The sequence below is a fragment of the Engraulis encrasicolus genome, chromosome 10, assembly GCF_034702125.1.
Source record: "Engraulis encrasicolus isolate BLACKSEA-1 chromosome 10, IST_EnEncr_1.0, whole genome shotgun sequence".
NCBI classification, from domain to species: Eukaryota; Metazoa; Chordata; class Actinopteri; order Clupeiformes; family Engraulidae; genus Engraulis; species Engraulis encrasicolus.
In genome coordinates, this window is record NC_085866.1 from 29,728,205 (window position 1) to 29,751,813 (window position 23,609).

General features: G+C 41.6%; 1 protein-coding gene across 1 annotated transcript; it reads left to right on the forward strand.

Moving 5' to 3' along the window:
- The first annotated feature begins 631 nt into the window (after window positions 1-631).
- LOC134456182 (sodium-coupled neutral amino acid transporter 5-like) lies at window positions 632-23,403 on the forward strand. Its single transcript, XM_063207578.1, has 16 exons — window positions 632-701; window positions 4,161-4,284; window positions 4,610-4,691; window positions 5,287-5,402; window positions 8,948-9,021; window positions 9,991-10,083; window positions 12,488-12,569; window positions 12,736-12,818; window positions 13,435-13,493; window positions 14,222-14,728; window positions 15,030-15,109; window positions 15,975-16,075; window positions 17,288-17,403; window positions 21,305-21,449; window positions 22,148-22,251; window positions 23,106-23,403. The coding sequence occupies exons 2-16, from the start codon at window positions 4,208-4,210 to the stop codon at window positions 23,208-23,210; spliced, it is 1,824 nt and encodes a 607-aa protein (XP_063063648.1). The 5' UTR covers window positions 632-701; window positions 4,161-4,207; the 3' UTR covers window positions 23,211-23,403.
- Window positions 23,404-23,609: the final 206 nt, after the last annotated feature.

Consider the following 23,609-nt stretch of genomic DNA (forward strand, 5'->3'; position numbering starts at 1 on the left):
CAACGCCTCAAATGAGTAGTGTCTTCCATGTTGCTGCTGAATTTAGCCACACGCAGGCAGCCTTTAAAAAGCCCTAAGCTCTTAAGCCAATTAACAATATTTAAGGACCTTGCTAACGCACTGCCAGGGCTGTGACGGAAAAATAAATGCAAGTAAATGAAGTTTATCCATCTCAAATTTCAGAAGATATCCACTTCTGAGCAGTGTTTATGCCCCATCCGCACAATTTCCTGCCTTTACCATGAAGTGAACCCCTATGAAATACAATTTCAAGAATGTAGGAGGAGGCACAAAAAGAACGTAAAACCAGATGCATGCAAAAAATCTCCCCAAATCTAGATTCATTTCAGTCATGTGATGTGGTGGTGATATTTGGGCACCAAATGTTTAATCACACAAATCGTTATCCATTGGTTCCTTCACCACCACCAGTACTAACACCACCACCCCTTACCCCCGCCCTCTCTGTCTTGTACTGACTGTACTGACATGAACTAAGCTGAGCCACCTACTGTATCTCCTACGTAGTCCTCTCTTCCTCTGCTTTGGGATTTATACCACAGACGCTCTCAAGAGGTTCTCCAAATGGATCTTTGATTTTGATTTTTCACTACTTCTTGGACTGGAGGCTGGGTGTAATACATGGTCAGTGGTTGAACAGCATTAAGAAGAACAAGGAATACCCACATCATTCTATTTTGGTGAGTAGTATAATACTGAAACTAAGGAAGCATCAATACAGTGTGAATCTTGTATCGGGCATGGGTGACTGGCATGCAGCTCTGGCATCCGGGTGGCTAAGATACTCTATGCTTGTTGCTCCATAAAACAATATTTAAAGTTGTATACTGTTTAGGGAACAAAACTCTTATAGTATGTTCCAAGGGGACATGTAAAATTGATGTAATTGAGTTGTGTGCAAAAAATTGTATGACTGTCAATGTAGTCGTAGAAGATATAAAGTCGTAGAAAAGCATCTATGTATAGAAAATCAACAATATCATTGCTTTTCTATAATATGTAGTATATTGATATTATTGTGGTTTACTCATATATGAGGAACATGACACATGGGCCACTTGTATGCGCCACATATGACGTTGTATAGCCCAAAGCCTACATGGATCATTCTGTTTCATATTTCTTATTGTTATGCAGTGTTGATCAACTTACTGAAAAACTCCAATGCATTGCCAGAGGTGTCAAAAGTAAAAGTAAACGTCATTTCATGGTCTAGGCCTACAGTAAAACACTAGCATGTGATATTACATAGCTGTTACATCATTCACTCCGTTGTACCTAATGACGTAGATTGACTGTATAGTAGAGTGGAGTAACTTTATTGGTCCCGAGGGGAAATTCAGGTGTCAAGCTTTACATGCCCGGGTAAATACACATAATGCCCACATGGACATTTAAAGACACATATAACACAGGTAATAGTCAGGGAGGGGAAAAATAAAAACTAAAGAAAAAAAAAAGGCTACTTTTGCCAACTCAGTGTAGGGGTGGGCGATATGACGATATTAAATCGTGAATCGTGATATTGAGTAAAAGATCGTCTCGAATCTGCCAAAGTGGAGAAATCGTATAGATCGTCTTGCAGTGAGGATGTTTATTATCAGTATCAGAGTGACGTTTTCTCACTTGTGTTGTTGTCTTCACTTTATTCTTTACATTATTGTATTCCAATTCTACACTTTATGAGAGTATCATCAGTGTGTTAACATTTTATTGACTGCAAATTACAAATTGCAAGTATATGAAAGTTGTTTTTTATTGTTTTTATTTTTTGGATGGAAGATCGTGATAAAAAATCGAAATCGAGATTTCATGTTAAAAAATCGTGATACAACATTTTTGCCATATTGCCCTCCCCTAACTCAGTGTATTACTGACGACATGTTGTCCTTTCAAAGTACGACCTTACATTACACTATTACTGTATGGCATCACACTACTTTTGCATTACTTAAGTTACTCTCGTCAAAATAACTGTCAATATGGATTTGTCTATGTAGCTCATGACACTCAATTCACTCATCAAACATCTAATGGAACGTGATGTGGTATCTGGCTGGGCTATGTTTAAAAACAGTATGCCAGAATATACCGGCCTGTGGCGTACTGTTTTTAAACGTGATGCGAAGCACTTCTCAAAAACAGCCCATACAAAAAGCTTACTGACGGGATCATATGAGGCAATACACAAATCTTATATGGTACATATCACAAAAGTGGCCCACTTCTCTTACATCCCGTCCTGCAAGCAGGGAGGAAGGCTGCATTTTGTTTCCTTTTGTATATTAAAGTAAACCTTTATTGAAAGCAGGTTGCTTCTACCTTCTACTGCTTAAACATGCACAATAAAGAAGAAACAGCTAAAAGGCCTACATTTATTCTTTGCAATGGGTTGTAAGTTAACTATTCTTCATCATCGCTGTATGTATTCTTATGTTACCACATGAAGATTGCATAATTCTTGTAAATGCATATGTGTTACTTATTAACCATGGTCATCCTTCACCGTTCACATAGAATGGTTGTACTACGCTGAAAATGTTGAAGTGGAAATTTTAAAAAGAATGAATAAAAATGGTATTCCGCTTATTTCAATCATTATTTAACAAGACTACTGTAGGATTTTGACACGCGTGCATGCATGCGTGCGTGCCTGTGCACATTTGTATCTTTTTTGCCTTCACTATGATAGAAGTGGTGAAGTATGGGAAGAGAGTGGGAGAGAGATGGAATAGGGTTGGAAAATGGCCCAGGCCCTCATTGCACAGCTGCCTGGAGACACATCAATCAATTCAACCTTCAAGAAGCATTGAGTTAAAAACACTCCATGCAACGAGACAGTGCATGTGCTAAAATGAGTTAATGGACGTCCAACCTACTACTTTTAGTGGCAACTTTGTCCTTGCACAGGCAGTGTATTTTGCGTTGTATAATGTTTTACCACTGCAACCAACAGTGCTAGTCTGAATCTGTGTTGTCAGATGTTGCAAGAGAAATAAGCAACTGGTGCCCTGAAAACAAGACCGAAGGGAGGAGCCAAAGACTAAAAAAGTATAAGAAGGGAGTGAATGTTTGTACTAACTACACACGTGGCACATGCATGGCACATGCAAGTACCTATTACAGGCTTGTGATCAGACAGACAGAGAGGCATTGGCCTTGCGTTGTTTGAAGTCAGCCAGGCAGCTTTATGAGCAAGCAAATGTGTGACAGCTAAGATGCAAGCATGCGAAGGGGATGGAGATAGAGGGAGGGACCCTGGGAGTCAAATACAGCATTGTAACATTTTGTTGGAACTTGAAAGGGTGAGCAAGGGAAAAGAGAGATGAAATTCAGAAAGGCGCAGCGCGCTAATCCAACCACATTTGGGCTTGCATGCCCACAGGATCCCCGGTTCGAGTCCGGCCAGGGAATTTCCCAGCCCTCCCCCATCTCTCTCTCTCCCAATCGTGTCCTGTCTACTCTCATACTGTCCTATAATAATAAAGACCAAAAAGTACTGATTTTTTAAATATAAATGTTACAAACATGCAAACACTTTCAAATCATCAGCAGAGCAGAAGCCAATATTGAGCCTGACTCTGTACAAAGAACCCCCCCCAAAAAACTTTCCACTACTACCTGTGACTTCACAAAAAAGTGAATAAAAGAATAAGCAGAAATTGGCAATCCTGAGTCTAATCCTAAAACGTGAAGGTAGTAAGATTGCTTTTACTTTTACTTTGAGTAGGATTTAAACCACGTAAAGATACTTTTACTTAAAGGGTAACTTCAGCCAATTTCAACATGCAGTTGTAATGCTCACACTACCGTGGACTTGTCACTGTCAGTACCTGAGATTTTTCTTCTTTTTCTTCGGCCTTTTCCGAGATCCTGGTCATTGTAATGGGGGCAGGTGTTTGTTTACATTTTTTTAAAAAAACATCTTAATTTATTCCCAAAAACATCCAAAAGGTAATGCCAAATCAGCAGACAAACAGCGATACCTTTTGGGTACAATTGAAGAAATCGAAACATTTCTATTTGACTCATCTGTGAATCTCCTAAATTTAGTAAAACTTACAGATAAGTGCAGTGTACAGTGCATGCACAGTGTTCAGCTTTACGGTTGTTTACTGTGTCTGCATGTTTGTGTGTAGCATATCACAGGTTTCCATCTAGCAGCAGAGCTGAGGGCGTGTGAGTGATGGAGCTACAGAAGATGGCCAATGGCCACAGCCTCCCTGATGACCTGGCCCCAGAGAAGATCATTCTGGAGGAGGGGTAAGCAGAAGGGGGGCATTTTGGGAGTGAGGAGTCCGCACATTTTCAATGGCCAATGGAACCTCACACTCATATGCAATATTGTGCCGGCACGTTTGAACTACATGTAGGGCCTACTAATATGATGGGAAAGAGTGTGTGTGAAATGTAATTATGAGTATCAAGTGCATGTACGCACAATTTGCCCATTTGTTGAGTTCAGCCCACGACTTGTTCTAGATTTTGATTTTAGCCCTCAGTCAATTTGAGTGTGACTTCCCTGCTCAAGGATGTGACCAGGACGGAATCAGGAGTCTGTCTCACTGTGCCGTACGTGTTTGTTCAGGTTTGAGGGAGTGGAGAGTGCAGAGCGTGAGGAGTTCATACCACATGCAGCTGATGGAAAGAAAGTGGACCAGTTCACAGATGTGAGTGCAAAATAGTTCATGTTTAATGTTACACTGTTTAATTGAAATGGTAGTTTTGATGTTATTGCAGCCCCTGTTGACCGATAGGCTATTACGTCTCTGTTGTGTATTATGCTAAATCCCTTTGGCATTTTACCACACAATTTTTCATCTTCTACAGGTGCTTTAGAAACTCAAATGATGGCTGAAACATTTATTTGAAAAGCAGCAGTTAAAATAAGGATTCTACTAAAAAGTAGAATGCTTATTTAGGTGCCCGTTACACGTATGCTGATATTTTTTAATGTGGGGTTTTATTATCCATTTATGTGTAAACACGACATGTGGAAAAACGTGCAATCTCTAACTCTGTTTTCATGTAAAACGAGAGGCCTAAACCAATGTGTTTTCAAAAGTATTAACCGGTATGTACATGTAAACAGTTTCTTAACCTGCTGCTTTGGCATCAACTGATGATTGGCATAACCATGTAGGCTACCTTTGTTGTCGAACCATTATTTACTAGTATGTAGCAAGTTTGTTTTTGTTTATTTTTCCATCTACGATACAACAAAGTAACTCAGTGGTGTCATATTTCCTCTTCTTATCTGAACAGTTTGAGGGAAAAACATCTTTTGGGATGTCTGTGTTCAACCTCAGTAATGCCATCATGGGAAGTGGAATCCTGGGTCTTGCCTACGCAATGTCTAATACCGGGATTGTCCTGTTCATGTAAGTCAACATCTCTGTGAGTGTGTACGTGGTGAGTGTGTATGTGTTAATGTATGTGAGTGAGTGACAGACAAAGAGACAAAGAGAGAGTAAGAGCGAGAGCGAGAGAGGACGGGTGTCACTGTGGCACAAAACACAGTCAGTGATAAAATAAATTGTATTATTGTAAGAGTATTATAAAGGTGCATACGGAATAATTAGAAAGTCTAAATACAACGCATGTTGTACATGCTGGCTGTATTTTTGGATGCATTATAACAATGATAAATGAATGTTGTTCCCCTAACATCCTGTTTTCTGGCTGTCCAGAACAGTGCTGGTGCCCATTCCCTTACCAGTTACAGTGCCTATAAAAAGCCTTAACACCCCTGTTCAAATGGCAGGGTTTTCTAAGAAAGACAGAAAGACAAATAATGTCACAACTTTTTCCACCTTTAATCTAAAAGCCAAAGGTGCTGCAGCAAAGTATAAATTGAAGGGTGTGCATATTTATGCAACCATATTAATCTAAACACGCATTTTCTATTTTTTCCCTTTAAAGCTTTGAGTTTGTTTTTCGATTTCATTGTACAGGTTAATAGTTTAGGTTATAGATAGAAAATGTTGTGAAATTTTGAAGTCTTTTTTTTTATCACAAAAAACCTGGCCTTTGAACAGGGGTGTGTACACTTTTTATTGGCACTGTACGAACCAAAGAACTTGCCATTTGTGTTTGCAGCAGCTTGTCCTTGCACGGTTGCCATCACGAACCAACCCTTAAACACTTTTTGTTTGTAATCGTGAGCCCATCAATGGTTGGTGGTTAGGTGGGTTAGGAATGAGTACTAGCACGGTTCTCTGTTGGCCAGAATGCGCCAACACATTCACTCTCACTGCCATTCATTCATAGCTGCTTTGACACTTGCTGCGACAGGCCAAAGGTAGCCTGGTTATCATATAATATCAAATCTCAATTTGAGATTCGAAGGTGTTGTGTCACTAGGAGGGTGTAGCCTGGATAGGCCAATGGTGCATCTACGCTCACAAACCTTTCTGGGTCAGAGGTGGCACCCAAACAAATGGGTGTGAGAAAGAGGCTGCTATTATACCTCTTGCAATTGAACAAAGGTCTACGGGTGGCTGGACATATGGGCATTAAGATTAATGAGATTAAAGAATAGCATGGGATCCACACTGTCATTATCTTTGCAGATAAATGCTGACGCTTACTGGAGTAAGATGGATATGCCAGCTTGCTCTTATGATATACAGTACAGTAGCTGAGTTAGTGATGATAGGCAATTGAGCATGCGATTCAGATTCCTATCCATTTTATAATCTATGGTTACAAGGGTGGCCCCATTACTATTATGATAGCGGTTGCTAGTGCTAAATCATCTATAGGCGGCCCAGTCGGAACTATCGGACCGGAAATTCCTGAGCGTCTCCGCGCTGCTCTGCTGACGATCGATTCCACTGTTTTCAATACAACCCCGTACACTGACGCTGATGTCCGCAGATGTCGGCTGCCAATTAGGGATGAGTTCTATTTTGTTCCATTGATTATCCATGCTCTGCTGTGTTAAAATTGTGTGCAGTGGTAACCGAAATTGTCGTAACCGATAGTGCTTCGCAGTGCTGTCGGAACAGATATACGGAGGGGGAGGGTGTCTATGTTCCCACAGCCCATTGGTCCCACATCACTAAGACTTCTAACATTATTTTTTAGGCCCATTGGTCCCACAATCCATTGGTCCCACAGCTTATACCTGCTGGCCCATGTTCCCACATTTCTAAGAATTTATTCAAATTTAGGCCCTATGTCCCATGGCGGGGAGAAAGGCATGTTCTCTTAGTTTACTTGGAAATGTGGGAACATAGAATTGTGGGACATATTGACGATATTTGAATAATTTCTTAAAAATGTGGGAACATGGAGCAGCAAGAATAAGCTGTGGGACCAATGGGCTGTGGGACCAACGGGCTGTGGGACCAATGGGCTGTGGGAACATAGAGCTGACCCCGTACGGGGGACCTTATACTGTAGCACAATAAACTGTGAAATAGACAGGGTTAATAGGTGGGATAATATGGTGGATAGGGAGACAGGAACAGTTGCTAGGATACAGTTGAAATTAGACTATAGAAGCTCTTTCCTTTAGACGAAAAAAATTGCTCCTAGTACACTGACCTACAAAGACAAAGTGCAGAAACTACATATTTTCAAAATTGAGTTAAAACTGACAATGGTCTTCATTACACCTCCTTTATCGTGTGACAAAGCTGTATGGCGCAAATGTGTCCCGTTTTAGAGATATTAATATGTCAAATTTGCCGTAGCTATGATATCCAATATCAAGGCTTTGAGGTATTTTTGTCAGTTACAATGTTGGCGTACTGCACTTTGCCTTTGTAAGGCTGAATAGTGCTGTTCCGCAGTGCTGTTGGAACCGACGTACGGAGGACCTTAGAAGCAACAAATATTGAAATGAGCAGGGTTAATACTAGGCAGGATAATAAGGTGGATAGAGAGACAGGAACAGTTGCTAGGCTACAGTTGGGATGAGATGATAGAAGATCTTTCCTTTAGACAAAACAACTGCTCCTACTACATTCCCTCCAAAAGTCTTGGAACAGCAGGCCACACTCTCTTATTTTTGTTGTCCAAAGACATTTGGAGGTTCTGAATATGAACAGAATCTCTGCTACTTGCAACCGGGTGTGATTAGCCATTCTTGCTATTTTTACCCGGGTGTGAATAGTCATTGTTGCTATTTGCCCCTGGGTGAATAATCATTTGTGTTATTTGAACCTGGGTGTGATTAGCCATTGCTGCTATTTGCACCCGGGTGTGAATAGACATTTGCTATTTGCAACCGGGTGTGAATAGCCATTTTTGCTATTTGCACCCGATTCTGAATAGACATTTGCTATTTGCACCCGGGTGTGAATAGTGAACATTGCTATTTGCACTCAGGTGTGAATATTCAGTGTTGCTATTTGCAACCGGGTGTGAATAGCCATTTTTGCTATTTGCACCCGTTTCTGAATAGCCATTGTTGCTATTTGCACCCGGATGTAAATAGCCAATTTTGCTATTTGCACCCGGGTGTAAATAGACATTTTTGCTGTGAATAGCCATTGTTGCTATTTGCACCCGGGTGTGTATAGTGAACATTGCTATTTACACCCGGGTGTGAATATCCATTGTTGCTATTTGCACCCGGGTGTGAATAGCCATTGTTGCTATTTGCACCCGGGTGTGAATAGCCATTGTTGCTATTTGCACCCGGGTGTGAATAACCATTGTTGCTATTTGCACCCGGATGTGAATAGATGTGTTAAAATCATTTCGGATTTATTGCCATTTGTATGACACCACAGATTTTTTTAGGTGAGCGAAAGTATTGGAACAGATCATCTTAAGCCTGACATACACTGGCTCAACAAATTGGCTGGAGAAAATATGTCGATTTTTAAACTTGATCCAGGATGTCTGTATATGAATGTGATGAAATGTCTGCGCGTATTTTATTTTGACTGGCACCTCTTTTGTGTCCCCCTAGAGTCCTATTGATATGCATTGCAGTGTTATCCTCCTACTCAATCCATCTTCTTCTCAAGAGTGCAGGAGTCGTCGGTAAGAGGACTTTACTCTTGACTTATTTTCAAATTACCATCAATAAACGGTCACATGTAACACATTCCAGCTGGAATCATCAATCACCATGGTCCCCGCTCAACCCCCGTCAGATTTGTCTGAAAGAAATCTATGGCATGGGGTCTATGGGATGCCTATGATGATCGATGGGCAGTCATGGGTAAGCGGTTAGGGTGTCAGACTTGTAGTCCAAAGGTTGCCGTCGACTCCCTACCCGCCAGGTTGCTGGGGGGAGTAATCAACCAGTGCTCTCCCCCATCCTCCTTCATGACTGGGGTACCCTGAGCATGGTACCGTCCCGCCGCACTGCTCCCTAGGGGTGCCATTGAGGACTGCCCCCTTGCACGGGTGAGGCATAAATGCAGTTTCCTTGTGTGGAGTGTGCAGTTTCACCTGTGTGCTGTGGAGTGCTGTGTCACAATGACAATGGGAGTTGGAGTTTCCCAATGGGCTTTCACTTTAATAGATCAATTCTAAAACTTCAGCTTCAGCTAAAAGCTGCCTTCGTCATGTGCTCTCCCCCATCCTCCTCCATGACTGAGGTACCCTGAGCATGGTACCGTCCCGCCGCACTGCTCCCTAGGGGTGCCATTGAGGACTGCCCCCTTGCACGGGTGAGGCATAAATGCAGTTTCCTTGTGTGGAGTGTGCAGTTTCACCTGTGTGCTGTGGAGTGCTGTGTCACAATGACAATGGGAGTTGGAGTTTCCCAATGGGCTTTCACTTTAATAGATCAATTCTAAAACTTCAGCTTCAGCTAAAAGCTGCCCTCATCATGTGCGATGTTCTCAGAACGTTGCTCGAAGAGTTATGACAAATCTGAGGGGATGGAGTGGAGAACTTCCGAAATTTGATCATTCCAGCTGGAAAGATCAACCCGTGGCAATTCAAGCTACTGCAGCTGACATTTTATCACATTGAAAATTCAGGGTTTTTTTTCTGTTTCAGGAATTAGGGCGTACGAACAGCTGGGAAAACGGGCCTTTGGACAGCCAGGAAAAGTAGTGGCGGCCTGTATAATAGCTGTGCACAACGTTGGAGGTGAGCATTGCACGCATCATTTAAAGCTGCACCATGTAATATTTTTCGTAGTTCCAGATTTTCAGAATCCATGATGCCATTTACAAACAAATACTTACTACCACCAGGGCTTCGAACCGGTTCAAGGAACGAAAACGAAAACCAGGAACTTTTTGTATTTTACAGGGAACAGAAACGAAACCGGAAACGTTATTATTTTTTATGTTCTGGAACGGGAACACTTATTTAAAAATAATGTTAACCGGTTAATACCGGTTAATACCGTTCCTCAAACAAACAAAAAAAGTCATTATTTGCCTGCGCACGTTACCATGGCGGCTGAGGTTCACGTCCTGTGTGACATCAGACATTCTCTGACTGAATGGAGAGAGAGCTGTAGATTACAAAGTCTTCACTCCACATCTTAATTAAGAGAAACCACTGCCATACGAAAGGACAGAGTTTGCATTGCATTATTGTAAGACATTGCAGGGAAGCGTGTGCAAAGCGCACCGACAATGTTCGGCGTAATTGGGCATCCATGGCCGCTTCAAATATGCACAAACTCACAATGTCCATCATAGTGCTCCCCGTTACCCAAGTCAGCGTGGAGCGCACATTTTCATCATTGAGGTTTATTCTCTGCTTCTCCGCTTAGGTCGTCCCTGAATGACAAAATTCTGGAGGATATTCTTTTCATCCGCTTGAATAAACAGTTTTGAATTTAGGCTCATTTAGACTCATTTGCACTTCTGTCTTTCTTGGTTAACGTCAGTTAGGCCTATGGGGAGTAATCAGCTGACAGGAACGAAATTAACCGTTCCGGGAACAATATTTTTTGGTTCTAACCGGTTCGAGAACGTCAATTTATTGGTGGAACTCAGAACCGGAAACGTTATAATTCCGTTTCTGTTCGGAACGGAACGTTTGGAAAAAAATAACGGTTCAAAGCCCTGACTACCACCATCAAATTTTAAGTATTCAATATGACCGGGAAAATTGCAGTTTTCATACATGAAAGGGGGATCTTCTCCATGGTCCGCCATTTTGAATTTCTAGAAATAGAGATTTTTAGCAGCAAAACTTACTGAACTTTGGTGATACTAGTAAATAATATTTTTTTACTCAGTACGTATTCATGAAAAGATCAAATTTGCTTATAGTGTGTGTATAGTAATTGTGTGTGTGTGTGTGTGTGTGTGTGTGTGTGTGTGTGTGTGTGTGTGTGTGTGTGTGTGTGTGTGTGTGTGTGTGTGTGTGTGTGTGTGTGTGTGTGTGTGTGTGTGAGCCAGTGAGTGAGTGAGTGAGCGAGTGAGCAAGTGAGTGAGCGAGTGAGCATTGGGACGAGGGGTGGGGGTGGGGGGTGTTGGTGGGGGGATGTACAGTGTAGATGCTCCAACCGTATCTCACGCCTTTCGTAAAGTCTTCACGAAAAAAATAGAGTAATTTTCGTGGTGCATTCACGTTATTGCCCGCCTTTCGTAAAGTCTTCACGAAAATAATAGATTAATTTTCACGCTGCCTATTCACTTGAATTGCCCGACTGTTGCCTAGCGACCCACTAGTTTGATGCCCTTTCGGTAGCCTACCGTCATATGGTAATCAAACATTTCAAACAAGCAATTTGTCAAGGTTAGGCTTAAGGTTAGGGTTAAGGTTAGGGTTAGGGTTAGGTTTAGGGTTAAGTAGGGTTAAGGTTATGGTTAGGTTTAGGTTTAGGTTTAGGGGACATAAGGCGTAAGTATCGAAAGGGCGTCGAATTAGTGAGTCCCGAGTGTATCAGCAGTGTTCTGTCAGCACCCCCTCCCCGCCCCTGCAGACGTTTGGATAACCATAGCAGCAGTGGGGCAATTCAAGTGAATAGGCAGCGTGAAAATTAATCTATTATTTTCGTGAAGACTTTACGAAAGGCGGGCAATAATGTGAATGCACCACGAAAATTACTCTATTTTTTTCGTGAAGACTTTACGAAAGGCGTGAGATAGGGCTCAGATGCAACAAAGCTAAGATTGGATATGTATGCTTTGCCTTGTTTATTTATTTATATATTTATTTATTTTATTGGGTCTATCTATTTTTAAATTAACAAATGGGAAAATACTACTGATCTCTACATTGTGTATGAACTAAATGGGCTAACATTATTAGTATTAATCCTAATTTTATGTTGTTGTTTTTTTATGGCGTTTTTATTGTATTTTCTCTTTGTTGCTCTTTTCTATTTTCTCTGAGTTGTCAATGATTTGATGGGTGGGTGATTGGAAAAAGTTAAAAAGTTTCAGAATTGTGACAAGATGACAAGATTATGGGACAGTCTATTGCAGCCTGTAACCTAGAGGCCCCAGGCCATCTTAATCCGGCCCTGTACGTATACCTACATGGCATACTTGAGCCATTATTTTGCTATTTTGTTCTCCTCCCTCAGCCATGTCCAGCTATTTGTTTATCGTGAAGTCAGAACTACCTCTTGTCATCCAAGCACTTCTGGGGCAAACCGAGAATACTGGGTAAGTACTTCACAAGGATTTTGAAAACGCACCCCAGACCTTGATGGATTTTTTCCTAATCCTTTGGTTGAATTAATGAGGTATCAATGACCCCATGAATATAACTAATTTTTAATGTCATCATGTCTGATTGACGTGTGCTCAAACGTTCCTGTATCCCCTATAGAGAATGGTACATGAATGGCAATTACCTCATCATCATCGTCAGCGCAGTGGTCATCCTCCCCCTGGCTCTCATGAAGCAGCTGGGTAGGTCCATGCATCATCTCTTGCAGCTCATTAGCAGCTGAACATTAGACCTCTTAAGCCTCTTGTCCACTGCCGGTTTTCTGGTAGACCTACTGTACAGCTCGACACAGTGCAACTCGGCTGCCACTTTTTGCTTTATGATTGAGCTGTGTTGTGCCTATTCGAAAAGCAAAAAGTGGCGTCCGAATCGCTTTTTGTCGATCTGTAGGCCTACCAGAAAACCGGCAGTGGAAAAGAAGCATGAGAAGCTGTTTACACATACAGTATATGGATCTTTTTATAAACACATTGGTTTTGAAATCTGCATATCAAAAATCCGGCTTAAAAAAGATCCCATTTGGGGTTTTTATTTGTATCCACATCCACATGAGGGGGGTTGCCCTTTAGATCACATGCTTTAGGTGAAATGAAATTATGATTTACAGTATACGTAGGACATGGAGGACATAAAGATGTTGGAAATGTCCCTGTGCCTCATTATTTATGAATTTTAAAGTACTTTCAATGCATTTCAAAGTTCTTTCAATAATGTATTTGTTGTGACTTTGTTTTTATTTACTAATCTGTGTTGGTATATGAAATACATGATAACATCTTGCATACTTTCTTTATTCAGGTTACCTGGGGTATACGAGTGGCTTTTCTCTATCATGTATGGTGTTTTTCCTCATCTCAGTAAGTATCATGTAGTAAGATGACGCGGTTTTGAAGTTTGTTTACCCCAATGTAAAATAAAGGGCTTTCATTATAACTACAACCTAGACTCGAATGAGTGCTTTGGATTCAGTCATCTTTCTATGAAGCCTTAAAAGGATTAACCAGACGCACATGCACCCCTTCTATCTGGAGAAAAGACTTTGAACGCTCGTTATCCTTTTCCTTTTGCCAAGTATCATGTGGTATTGAGCACCAATGCATGCGGAACAAATGTGCTTTACAACACTGAATCTCAAATTGTAGGCCTTGAAAATATTACAAGTGGACATTGACATACTTTTCTAAAAATCAAAGTAATATTTGTGTGTGTGCCGCTGTTCACTATTGATTTGAGTTTTATTGTTTATTGGGTCAGAGGTGGGCCCCGAACTGTTGCAAAAATTTCAAGTTGGTCCCAAGTTTGAATAGGTTGTGAACCCCTGCTTTACAACACATTGAATGCCATGCTGTTAGACCTACCGACACATACCATGGCTACTTTTAAAACATGATAATTGCTAGGTTGGGCTGGGAATTGAACATGGGTCACTGGTGTATGTATACTTTTCACTAATCCAACAACTTCACACTTATTCTTCCCTCCTTTCTTCAGATCCCCAAACCAAGCACTGTAGAGAGGGTTTAAATGTCCAACTTACAGTATTTGCTATGGTTTAAAAAAAAAATCTTTTTGTTTTTTTTACCAGGTCATCTACAAGAAGTTTGTCATTGAATGTCCTGAGTTTGACGCGTATGTTAATAGCACAACAGAGCTCATGTATAGCACAGAGCACCCATGGCACTCCACCACAACACTGCACTTCATGGAGACGACCACGGGAGCCCTCGCTGCTGATACTCACGAATCCACGACCCTTCTTGCTGAGACTCTGACCACGGCCCTGCCCGAGCTCTCCGACCTGGTGGAGGACGTCACACATTTTACAAGTACATTGTACCCCTTGATCAGCGAAACCGTCTCAGCCACTTTGTCTGACGAGCACTTAACCACTGCCTTGATGACAACGGTCGCTGATGTCACAACTGCGTCCACTGCCGACATGGCTCTTGACAATACTGACTATTACACCACCTCAGCCACCACGGCGAAGGAACTAATCACCATGCCAACGCCGATGAAGATGGTCTCCCATGATGCACATGGGGCACATGATGACACGTGTGAAGCGAAAATGTTCACCATCAACCTTCAGGTAAGAAGAGGCTCCTCTTTGATTTCCCTACTAATCTCAAAACAAACAAATAACAGTTAATGAATGAATAAATGAATGAATGATTTTTTTTTTTTTCACACACCAGTATTATTTTTTGGCTTTCAATTTTATGTCATGAATTAAGTATAACAGCATGGAGAAAAAGGTTCCCAAGTCAAGCTAAGTGTAAGCTTATGACCTGCCTGGGACCCAATGGTACAGTAAGTAAAGCGGTATTGTAGCAAAGAAAGAAACAAACACTTATTGATAATGACATGTACTGTATGTGTTTGTCTTGCAGACAGCTTACACCATCCCCATTCTGGCTTTTGCATTTGTGTGCCACCCTGAGGTCCTGCCCATCTATACAGAGCTGCACAAGTACGTCCCTCGGTGGCCCGCTGATACCACAATACCCAGCATGCATTTAAGTCTTAATTAGTGTCATTATGAAAGTAAATATCATTAGTTAGTTAGTTATTTAAACACTTTATTGTCCCCAATGGGATTTTTTTTGTCAGCAAATGAGGTAAACACTAAGCAGATTGTATTGCCTATGACATGATAAAAACGAAGATTTAACACATACAATACACATTTACCCAGATATAACAGACGTGAAATAAAAATAGGCAATTATAAAAGTAATATTTCTTCTTTGGCATCATAACCAATTTATTGATCTCATGATTGATGTATGATTTACTTATTATTCTTATTCTCATAGATGTCATGCAGCCTCAGTTGTCTTTAAATAGCCTAGGATCCTGCCTCAGCCTCAAAAATGGTCAGACTATCAAAAGTGAAAGCCCTCCTGGGAAACTCCAACTCCCATTGTCATTGTGACACAGCCCTCTACCGCACACAAGTGCACACTGCACACAATGAAATTACATTCATGCCTCACCCATGCAAGGGGGCAGCCCCCAATGGCACCCCAAGGGTGCAGTGCAGTAGGATGGTACCATGCTCAGGATACCTCAGTCATTGAGGAAGATGAACACTGGTTAATTACTCCCCCCGTCAACCTGGCAGGTTGGGAATCAACTCTTAAGACTAGAAGTCTGACCTCCTAACCGTTTACATATTACTGCCTATTGTTGAGACCAAGAGACCACAGATATATGTTCTGTCACCGGTCCCAAAATCAAAAATAGTCTCAACATCCAATGAATTGTCAACAGAAATTGTGAATAGAGGTCATTCTGCTGTTGCTTATTGACCTTGTTTTTTTTCCTCTGTGCAGGCCAACAAAGAAACGTATGCAGACTGTCACCAATATTTCCATAACTGCCATGTTCATCATGTATCTACTCACCGCTGTGTTTGGCTATCTCACCTTTTATGGTATGGTTATGATAATATACTGTATTTTGCATAAGTTATAATTTACATGAGCTACGTTTAAAGCTACGTTTACATGAGACATTTAATTCAGAATTAACAGACTTTAATTCTGGATAAAGCTTAATTCCGCTTTGAATACGTCATGTAAACACCTCTTAATTCCCAATTAAAGGAACGATCAAAATAAACTCGACAGAACTATTTAATTCTGAATTAGTAATTCGGAATTAAAAACATCATGTAAACATAGTGAATGTTCATTGGCTTTAGTCATTTCATGTTCAACTTGTTTTTGTACAGCTAATACTCCAATGACTACCACAGACGAATGTTAAAAATATTGATTAGCTTATGAGAAATTAAGGTACAGTAGTCGAGTAATATTAAGCAGTCAAAATATTTACCAAATCATGTAATTGAGTGTTTACTTTGTGTGAGCATTAAGCGCAATCTTTGTTCAGAAACTATTTAGAGTTCTGACATATTGATTTCAGAAAGGCCATGTAATTACCGTGCGGACAGACAGAGAGAGAAAACGGAGAGCGAGCATGTTACGAAAAACGCTTGCTGGCGCCGAGCTCATTACATATTTTTAGCTGAAGTTCAACTTCTATTTTAAGGCTTTTGACACCCTCGGCGCAAGAAACGCTTTTGCAGCTTTTGACACTTCTGCCGCTTGCTCTTCAACTCAAAGTAAATTACTTCCGCCACTTTCCACGCGTTCAACCCCGGCTGTCTGTTTGCACGGTTATTCACTGACAATATAATAACTGTTTGTGACTTAGAAAGAGTCAGTCCCTGTATTAATAACCTATGGTGCGTGTCTAGTTGTAGATTGTAGTCTACAACTGGGTCATTCTGTGTGAAATTTATGTGTGACACTTTCGGGCCTGACTGGCACAGATTTTAATTAAACTTGATAGCCTATATTTTTAAAAACTCCCGCACACTGACCATTTCGCTGGTTTTCTTTGATACACGTTTCGGTCCTAGACGACCTTCATAGGCGAAACATTTGTGAGGTGATTGAAAAAAGAAAGAGAAATCTGATGAGTGCTTCTTTATTCCTAGTAAATATATACATGTATATTTATATATATATATTAGATTTGAGTTCATTCATTGACAAAGTCAAGCACCCAGTGTAGAGCAGCAGACTTGCAAGGTGTTGAGCGCACTTCCTGATCCTTCTATGTGTGTTTATCTGTCCAGACCATGTGGAGTCAGAGCTCCTTCACACCTACAGCAAGACAGACACGTTGGTCCTCTGCGTGCGATTGGCTGTGCTGATGGCAGTAACCCTTACTGTGCCGGTGGTCCTCTTTCCGGTAAGATGGTCTGCTGCAGCCCCCTCTACATCACACTAATGTACTATCATATATTTTTCTGTCAACACGCATTCTTTTTTGTGTGATCAACTTTTGTATCGCTTTTATGGGTAGGGTGGGGAGGGTGGGGTGGGTGGTAGATGGTTACACAGGTAGTACATTCATATTTATTCATTCATATAGGGTATAGGGTTACACAGTACATTCATAACAAGCTCTGGTGGCACATGTGAATAAGGGCATATCATCCTTTGAGTCCATATAGTAAGTACTTTGAGTCCATCATTTGAGTCCAAGGTTTGGTCAGCAAGGGTATTGCACAATTGCACAATTTTCTTCTGTTTTGTGTCTTGAAATGTCGATGTGGGCACTATTGGGTCATTTTCACTGAATATATTTTCCCGGTACAGCTCAACTCAGCCGCCAACATTTTGCGTTTCGACTTGCGCTCAACTCAGCTCAACTCAGCTCTAAAGCCAGCTTGCTGGCTGAAGCGAGCTGAACAGTATCTTGACAACCAGCCCACTGATTGGTCAAGAGGCGTGACCTCACGGCCCATGTCTTCACGCCGGGACTTTAAAAAAGGCACTTAAACAAACTACGGATGAAGGCAGAAAGAGTAAAACGATTGCATTTAGCCAGGGTTATTCATCCCTGTAGTCTTTCCCTCCTCTGGGTATGGGGAGCAGGTCAATTCTTCCATTCACGTTTCAGTAGCAGTTGTATAGTCCACCATGCAGTCGCTTTCCCCGACAAAAGTATAGTCTTGTAGTTTTGTCCACATTCCCATCTCCAGTTCTTTTGTATTACTATATCTGTCATTAAAATATAAATCAGCTCTACTGGTCAGTCTCCATGGACATATATTTGATAAGTTAGCCTATTTAATAGGCTAACCAACGTTGATGTTGAAATGTTTATTTAGAAAATAGTGATTTATAAATAAATAACATTGAGGAGATAATAAAATAATCAAAGTTGAGTTTCTGCCCGAGACTGACATGTAGCCTGTTATGTTCCCCAACATTGTTAATCATCATTGTCAACGAAAGCACAAAAATAGCACATTGCACATGAATTTTGTAGACTATTCTTTATTTTCTCTCTGTTATGTTCTCTGTTTTTTTAAACTAAAATTTAAGCCTTGTAAGAAAGTGATGATAGTGAGTATCTAGCATTCTAACGTGTAACTTTCTTGCCAGGAACAAGCTGCCCCATTCCAATCAGTCTGTTAATCAGCAACTACCCTCATCTGAGTACTATGGGCTGATATACCATGATGCTATTATTGCCTGCGGGGCACTACAGGCAGGGTACTTCAGTGATGGTGGAGGATGGGGAGGGAACCAGTACCACAGTCAGGGTACCTCAGTGATGGTGTCAGGAAGATGAGGGGGCAGGACAGTAACAAGTAGGAGGGTGGGTGAGAGCACTGTTGTTTTTGTAGATGTTAACATTCTTGACCATAAAGCCAAATACATTGTCACTGTACAACCAAAGCCGCCAATTTTTCACTGTAAATTTGATGTGATTTTTTTTACAGTGTACATCGCTATCTACAGGTATACCCTCGTAGGCAAAAATATGCCATATGATTGTGCGAAGTCCTCAATGCTGGTCAAACTAATTAAATTCCAATAATTATATATAATATTAATCAAAGTTGTGCAGTGATTTGTGTGCAAATGTCTGCAAAAGTTTTTCGCTGGTGTAGACACTTTTTAGCTTTCCATAATGTCAGATGGTCCCTTAGGTGCTGCCTTAGGTGCCACCTTCTTGGGTGCTGCACATTTTCCAATGGAAAAGCCAACCATTCTGATATGACAACCTCGCTCAGCTCAACACAGCGCAACACAGCACGGCACAGCACAGCCGGGTTTTGGTGGAAAACTGGTATATGTGTATTATGTACAGTAAGCTACTTGTCACCTTAATTCCCCCCCGGGGATCAATACAGTTACTCTACTCTACTCTCCTCTCCTCTACTCTACAGTACATTGAGGGCCAGTTGCTAAAAAAATACAACAACCCCAACAGCGTCAGCACAGACAGGGCTGAACTAGTAATCTGGCACACAGGCCTTTTCCCCCGGTGGGCCGATCATCAAGGGCCAATGCTTTTTCTTTGTTTGTTTGTTTGTTTCAAATTTTCCCCTAGAGGCCGGCCTACAATTTAGACGGGGCGGCCCATCGCTGCATCCTTAATATGTCAGTGGCCTGAGCTTGTCATATTTGTAGTATGGGGGTGGGGGCGAGGGGCTGCTCTGTAAAAAAAATGCACAGTAGTGGTGTGCATTGGCACTGCTCTTAAGATTCGATTACGATTCGGGAGGTAGCAATTCAATTTGAAACGATTCAGTCTGATTCTACAATGCATTGCAATGCATTTCATTTCTATGGAAAGCAAGACAATTTTTTTTTTNTTTTTCAAGTCAAGTAGGTTTTATTGTCAATTTCTTTACATGCACTGGTCATACAAAGAATTTGAAATTACATTTCTTTCAATTGTTTCATCAGTCATGAGTCAATACAAGCAGTCACTGAACAACATTTTATTGGCTGTTGTGTGTATCAGTCCTGCAGTTTTTTAATGCTTTGAAATGCTTTCATTTAATTTGAAGTTAATTTGCTGCAAAAATGCCAACTTATATTGAAACTTGAAAATATATGCCGCATCGATTATGGCATTTGCCGAATCGATTATTGAATTGTCCTGCCCCTCATCACGATGCATTGCAGAGTTGATTGTTTTTGACACCAGGGCTGGACTGGCACCAGGGCATCTGGCATAGCAGGCATTTTCCGGTGGGCCCTGCACCCTCATGGGTCCATATTTTCAGAAATGTGAAAAAAAGGGCCCACCAGTGAGTCAGTTCTGAGTAAGTATGAGGTTGCCCCTTTAAGCCAGAAGTGCCCGGGCCCTATTTCTCCCCCAGTCCAGCTCTGGTTGACACCACTAATGCATGGGCAGGTTTGCGGTTTCAGTCCAGCACTGAGCATAGCTTACATACTGTACCAGTACAGGCATGATCTCCGTCATTCCGGTCCCTGGCACAATAATCCCCTGTGGTCTGACACGAGACCAATCCCTCTGACGAAAATACTTTCCCTCAATCCCTCAGGCAAAAATACTCTCTCCTGCTAGGGTTTGTCTAGGTTACAAAGTCAAGATTTAACCCTAGATTCAAAATCGACTTGAAATTTTGAACTGCAGTGAATGGGTTGCTTTAGTAAAAAAAAATAACTTGTATCAAGCACCCAACATATGGGTGTTCAAACATGGCTAAAGGATTATCACATAGGGGCTAGAACATTGCTAAATGAAGGCAGCAAAAAAAAACATGCTTGAGGGGTTTCAAACCTCGAAAAGTGGAAAGGCAACCGAGGCGGAATACTGGAAAACTGCGCACCCCCTTGTATATTTGAATGGTTCGCTTACATCATAACTGCCACAACTCACTGCACAACTTTGATTAATCTTCCAAATAGCACTTCTGACCAGTTTTGATCAAAGTCTGAAAACATACTTCTCACTGATTTAGTTAAAAACGCCCATTCACTGCCATTCAAAATTTCAACCCTGTCAAGCCTGGTTGCCTTTCCACTTTTCGAGGTTTGAAACATGTTTTTTTGCGGTTTTCCCTTAGCAATGTTCTAGCCCCCATATCCTAAGCCTTTAGCCATATTTGAACACCCATATACCCATCTTTTGGATGCTTGATGTCTTCCAAATAACTTCTCTTGCTGGTTTTGATCAAATCACAATTGAACACTGAGGAAGGGTGTAAGTCCGAAACGTCTGTAAGGCGATTAAAAAATCAAAAAGAAATCTGGTGAGTGCTTCTTTAATTATTCCTTTTTAGATGCATGAACTAGTCTTTCCTGTTCTGTTCTCTACTCAGATCCGCAGGGCACTACAGCAGTTGCTGTTTCCTGATAAGCCGTTCACGTGGGCGCGCCACATCATCATGGCCATCTGCATCCTGTTCGTTGTAAACCTATTGGTCATTTTGGTCCCCAACATCCGGGATATCTTCGGTTTCATTGGTGAGTTGTGGGACTTTCTGTTAATTTGCCCTCCTGTATTTAGTTCAGTATTTGACTAATTTTACTTAAAATGCACTCATACTGTTTCGTATACAGTGAGACCAAAGACACATTTCATGCTTGCAGTTTGCCTGGCTACCACCAGACCTAATCACAAGTGAGATTAGGTCTGGTGACCTGCCTACTGTAAATTCCGTAGGGGGCAGAATACTTGGCTATTATGACACCCTGCCCTGCTCTCTGATTGGACAGAGACACCAGAGATTCTCTCTCTACTCTCTCTGGAGACACTGTAAAGGTCGGAATACTTCGCCATTATGACACACCCGTCCCGCTCTCTGATTAGGCAGAGACAGGGACCATAATCTGGTCTGTTATGAGTCCCCATACTGTCTTTCAGATCGGAACGATTGTGTAGAACTAAAGGCAGTATGGGAGTTCCCAGGCTAGCTTGCAGTGACGGTTCAACCCATTTGGGGGCCCTAGACAAAATATGGACGTGATGCCCTCTTGAATTATTTTTTGCTAGCATTTACTGTGGCGGGGCTGACTGTTAGGGACCTCTTTAGAGTGCAGATTTGGTGTGGCCCTCAGCAATTGCCTAGTCTGCCTAATGGTAAAATCAGCTCTGCCTGCTTGCATGATAATAAAGCCTATTCTATTCTATTCTAACTTTATTTTTGTTGTGGCATACTTAGGGGCCACGTCTGCTCCCAGTCTCATCTTCATCCTGCCCGGCATATTCTACCTCCGCATCATCCCTGAGGAACAGGAGCCAATGAAGTCCAAATCCAAGATTGGGGTAAGTGCTCACCTGGGGTGCTTTTCTCGAAACCAGCGTTGCTAACTACATTAGCTACTTTGTTGTTTGCAATGCAATTTCTCATTGGCAACTACCCAAGCTGCTAACTGACTAACAACTATGCTTTTGAGAAACACACCCCTGAAATGTAATAATCATTAGTGATTTTGACATTGAGATGTCAACTGAACGTACAGATAAAGACAATTACAAAGAATAAATGTGTCTCAGTCATAACAGGTTGAGCAGTCTTTTGAAACCAATCTCAGAACATGCCACATTCAAGGGTGAAGGTTTGGTCTGAGCTTTTGTAGTAGTGAGCAGTTTTACCGTTACGGAAGTGATTTTGCATGGTGCCAGACTTTGCATGGTGTTTCTTTAGGGTATGTGTTGTAATGCTAGTCTAGGAGCCCTTTGAAAATAACTTTCTAACATGTCATATACAATATGTCACGTTGTATAATGCATTACATTGTTATTACATTACATTCTCAGCTGACTCAGCCTAGCATACAAATGTTGGCTAAAGAAGACATGAAGACATGAAGACATGAATTTGTACTGTATTGTGCCGATACTACGGAATATTTTCAGTAAAAGTCTTTGTGTGTGTATGTGAGAGACGAGTGTGTGTGTGTGTGTGTGTGTCTGTGTGTGTGTGTGTGTGTGTGTGTGTGTGTGTGTGTGTGTGTGTGTGTGTGTGTGTGTGTGTGTGTGTGTGTGTGTGTGTGTGTGTGTGTGTGTGTGTGTGTGTGTGTGCGCGCGCGTCTGTGTGCACGTGTGTGTGTGTGTGTGTGCACGTGGGTGTGTGTGTGTGCTCTCATCTTTTCCATGTTTGTGTTTTTCTTCTCCAGGCAGCTGCATTTGCGGCACTGGGCTTCATCTTCATGATCATGAGCATCTCCTTCATCATCCTCGACTGGGTTTCAGGAGAGACAAGAAGTGGCGGAGGACACTAGTTATACGGAAAGAAAACACAACCGAGTGAGTTTCCACAGATGGCCATCCTATAGTGGAAACGCTTTTACGCCTTCCCTGCCTTTGCTTCCAAATCTGCAAAGTCACGTTCAAGCAGGGCTGGACTGGGGGGACAAATAGGGTCCGGGCACTTTTGGCTTAAAGGGGGCCCCTCATAATTAGCGACGCAGAACTGACTCCCCGGTGGGCCTCGATTTTCCGAAATGTAAAAAACCCAAAAAGTTTTTTTAAACATTTCTGAAAATAGGGGCTCAATAGGGTGAGGGGCCCACCAGGAAATGCCCCACTGTGCCAGATGGCCAGTCCAGCCCTGTGTTCAAGGTCACTGTACAGTTGGCCTGCAGAGCCAAACTAGAAGTACAAAGGCAAAAGACAGATCA